The 4,640-nt window shown below is 39.0% G+C and overlaps 1 protein-coding gene across 8 annotated transcripts in view; it reads right to left on the bottom strand.

The window, feature by feature from the left end:
* LOC107676644 (nuclear receptor corepressor 1-like) overlaps positions 1 to 4,640 on the bottom strand; it is a 120,927-nt gene that overhangs the window by 41,944 nt on the left and 74,343 nt on the right. For all 8 annotated transcript variants that reach the window (XM_016471230.1, XM_016471236.1, XM_016471232.1 and 5 more), the window contains 2 exons: positions 2,268 to 2,401; positions 1,659 to 1,734 (listed from right to left, as the gene is read on the bottom strand). In XM_016471230.1, the coding sequence (XP_016326716.1) occupies positions 1,659 to 1,734; positions 2,268 to 2,401 (210 nt within the window). The remainder of the gene's footprint in view (positions 1 to 1,658; positions 1,735 to 2,267; positions 2,402 to 4,640) is intronic.

The raw sequence follows: 4,640 nt of genomic DNA, 5'->3' as shown, positions 1-4,640 counted from the left end.
TGTGTTGACTGTGAAACAGTAGACTTTAATTATATGCATTTATGGTGTAATTACTAAATTTCCGTGTCAATCCATGTTTATTTTTACCGCGAATACTACGTCACTTCAATTTCACTTTAATTCAGCGCGTGCAGCACAGCAGAAATAGACTCCGTGCGCGTTTGCAGTCTGCTCCTGATCCGCGGCTGTTTACCACAAACACAACATTTATCCATTATTTTGATTTCAAATCCAAACGTTGTTTCTGAAAATGCTTTTTCAGCATTGTGATTCTCTTTTATCACAGTACAGTAATACAAACTTTCATAGACATATTCACGTTTAAACTCAATAAATATAACTTTGTTTAACTACCACCACGAGTGCCATCTATTATTGCCTTGTTTATCTAAAAGTGCACTTTTCCTTGTTTTAAATCTAGCCAAAAAGCCATGTGTTGACTGTGAAACAGTAGACTTTAATTATATGCATTTATGGTGTAATTACTAAATTTCCGTGTCAATCCATGTTTATTTTTACCGCGAATACTACGTCACTTCAATTTCACTTTAATTCAGCGCGTGCAGCACAGCAGAAATAGATTCCGTGCGGAAACGATCGCAGCATGACTGCTGCAGATGCACCGCTCCTGGAGCGCACTGCCCGACCGCAATCGCGTGCAGTGTCAACGCTCTGATCCGTTAACATGAGCGCGGAAAAAATACGCACCACAGACAGAGTGTGTGAACCTGACGTTACGTTTGTATGCCCGCCCGGTCTGGTCTGTTCTCGTGCTCCATTTAGGCGCGCTGCATTCTGATTGGTTCGGATAGCATACTGCGGGGAGGTCGGGGGCGCTGGAAATCGCGCAAGCTCAAATCGCGATTTTATGACGATTTCGATTAATCACACAGCCCTAGTGCTGAGGCCATTTTTTCAGATCGCTAGTTCGCATTTTGGTAGCCTATCCATCCACTGCGGCCGCCATACTGAGACTAGATATGCAAACGCCCCTATTGGATTGCTATCAGATTGCAATCCAATGACAGGGACGCACATTTTGAAGGACAAGACAGTAGCCTATAGGATGTATTTTGAATGTCCGGTAGTCCTCAAATAACATTATAGTCCCGTCTCGTCTTGTTAACGAAGACGCGGCATAAATTTCGTCATCGTTTTTATCATGAGATATTAGTTTTAGCTCGTCAACGTCTCGTCTTAGTCACAGAAAAAAATTTCGTTTCAAATTAACACTGATATGTACTGAATGTTTTTGAACCGTTGGTTTTGTTTCCAAAGCTTCAGTAAATAACGGCACGTATGTCTGTCTTACAAATGTACTGCAAATGCTCTAAAAGAACGCTGAAGGCGAACAGAAATGAGATATACAGCTCTCTGCTTGCAGCGTGTCAGTCATGCTCGTCAGGAAATTGAGTGAACTTCCGCAATTCGGTACTTCACTTCTGCAATTTGGTACGATTGCATTCACATCAGCAGAGAACCGTACGCTAGACCGCCCCTTTTAAGCGGACTTGGGTACGGTTCACGGGTGCGCACCCGAGTTCGGATGACAGCGTTCACGTCATCCAAACGTATTGAACTCTGACGTCAATTGAACTCGGGTGCGCACCAAAAGTGCTAGTGTGAAAGCACCCTAAAATCACAGAGAGAGATCATACCATCACTCTCCTCATCGTCATCAGGGGCAGGATCACTCTGTGATGGGTCTTGATTTCCACGGAGCCGACGGGAACCCTGCACACAACAATCAAGGTGCAAAAATCATAAGATACACACATAAACAGTTCACAACTATAGATTACACCACAGTCACATGCATTTGGAAGACATTTTTCAGCTTTTTGTCTCCCTGCAGGACCCTTTCTGGGACGCTACTTTCTTATGCCACTTTTTAAATATCATGCTTAAAAACAGCAAAGCCACTGTTACTTGTAGGAAACTGGTAACTAGTAGAGATTTAGTTATATACTATTGTTTAAAATTTTAAGGTCAGTAAGAATTTTCTAAAAGAAATTAATAATTAACATCACATGAATAAATTACATTTTAAGAAATGAAAAAGAAAAGCATTCAAATTGTAATATAATTTATAATATTACTGTTTTTTAATTATTGTATTGTTGATTAATTAAATGAAGACTGGGTGAGCAAAAGAGACTACTTTCAAAAATCTTATTGACCCCAAATTTTTGTACGATAATTTAGATATCTAGATATAGCAGTGACTATATCAGTTTATTCTATGAATGCTGGATCTGTACCTGTACCTTGTGTTGCCGTAGTAGATTGTCTAGGTTGTATCGTCTCTTGTTGTTGAAGTAAAAGTTCTTACATTGAGCTTCACTCTTAGTGCCTACCATATTAGCAATGGCTGACCAGTTCCTACCATGTTCAACCAGCCCTGTGCACAAGAGAAAGAGGGTAAGGTTATGAATGAATAGAAGTCACCTGGAGCCAAACAAAACCCTTATGTATTACTAATGGCTTTCTGGATGGATGGAGCCTAATATTAACCACAAGATCATTTAACAGGCCCCACTATAACATGAAGATAACACCCTCTTTCCTTCAGCAGCACTATTTAAACATGAAACATGGCTGGGTTTTAGTTTGCAATGACTGTGCCACTCCTTCTGCCTCGGTGCTGCAGGTAATCCTGCCATCTTAGCTAGAATGGATGAACTAGTTAATGCAGGATGTGCAGGGCACCACAAGGTTGAAGCAGCCCCGATTAGCTGAATTCCTGATGAGCATCAGCATGAAAATCAGCCTGATTTCTTAGTATCCCACAAAGAGACACATTATTGTTGATTATTAAGGTTGCAAGGGATGCAAATCACTTAATATTAGGTCAAGAAATGAGAAAGGACAGCTATCCATAGATATCTTAATAATAACTGCTCACTCTATAAAAGTGCTAACACATTAGTTAAATATCTACTAAAGATTGTGAGCAAAAAAATGCCCATTGTCAATAGTGTAGCATTGTCTGCAGCACTGTTCACAGAGAAGTTGCTTTCAAACCAGGCAGATTTCTGACAATCAATGCAGTGAATTTGTGTGACCATTTTGAATCCGATGCAAAATCTACACAGACAAATATTTTGCCTTCAAGTAGATTCCAGATTTCAAAATTTCCTAATGAAATGTCTCAAGTTCAGACAATTTGCCAAACAACATTAAATGTGACAGCACCTTAAAGATTGCGGCTCACCAACCAACTCTAAACAGCTTGACAACAGTATGGATGGCAAACCTACTGGAAGAGTGGTTTGGAAAAGTGTTTTCTTCTGGCATTTCTCAGGTTCTTGCAATGTTCCAATTTGGTGGCAAATTAAACTGAATAAATAATTGCAACAGATCAACTTTGAATTCAATTAGTGAAGTGATTTTACCCTGTGAATGTGTGTCATCTGTATTTGTCTATTCAGGGTCATAGTACACATGACCAGTACCACATGCATGCCAGGAGCAGTTGTCAGCTTCAGTGATCAAAAGATTTACACTGAACTTACACATACAGTTTTCCCTGTGTGTTCTTTCTTTATTATGATATTTTAAGTGTCTCCAGAAAGTACTCAAGCTACACAAACAAGCAAAGATAACAAATGACATCTGTGAGACTGTATGTGGTTTTGTGTTCACAAATCAAAGTTTGGACCAGATCATAGCAGTCTCTGATCACTACCATGAGAATGAAACCAACTGCCAACCAAGATATTCCAACTAGCTGGATGTTCTCAGAGACCATGAGGACAGTCAATAGTGCCATTAACTCAAGAGCTTGAGACACTAACTTGCACAAATTTCCTATGATCAATTTATATTAGGGCTGAAACAATATTTTCAGGGCTAAAACAAATATTTTTGTCGTCATGAAGTCGTTTGATCTCATATGACCTAATGTAAGCGCCTGCAATAACGCGGATTGACCAGTGGGGTGCTGTAGCGCAAGACTGTAATTCAGCCTTCCTGGATGAAATCCAATAGAAGACGACACGCAGCTGAACCTGAAGCTTTTGAGTGGCGCTTAGATGAATATGTAAAAAATGACAGTGTCGAGAAAAGAGCATCTGAGTTTGGCGATGTGGATGACTACATGAGCTCTACAGCTCGGAACTCGGTAAAGTCCAGTCATGTCATGTTTATTTATTAAAAATGAGTTGCTGTATGTAACAAAACAGATGTCATTTCCCACTGTTTATTAGTGGGATTTTTTCCCCTAACCTTATTAAATGTGTCATTTTTCACATCAAATTCTTACTTTGTTTCAATTAATTCAGTTAGAATAATAAGAAACTGTAGCGTTGTTACCATTCAAATAAAATTAGTATTAACAAACTCTATCTTACCACTGCTGAGGAAACAGAAGCTGCATCTGAAATGGCATTAGATGCATTTTACACAGACAGTTTGATGAAGCTGAGGTGCCATAAATGCATTTACACTGCAACATTTCAAATGCATAACTAATTTTATAAGATTAATGTTTTACATATTTATTTAAACAAATAAATGTTGACAAAATGCAATGATACATTTAAATATGACTAAACCACCAGTAGGTGGCGGCAAATGTCAGGTTTAATGAGTGAGTGAGTCATTTATTCATTCATTCAAACGGCTGATTCATTCAGAAA

Source organism: Sinocyclocheilus anshuiensis, unplaced genomic scaffold (assembly GCF_001515605.1).
Source record: "Sinocyclocheilus anshuiensis isolate Anshui unplaced genomic scaffold, SAMN03320099.WGS_v1.1 scaffold344, whole genome shotgun sequence".
NCBI classification, from domain to species: Eukaryota; Metazoa; Chordata; class Actinopteri; order Cypriniformes; family Cyprinidae; genus Sinocyclocheilus; species Sinocyclocheilus anshuiensis.
This window is presented reverse-complemented; position numbering and strand designations above follow the sequence as displayed.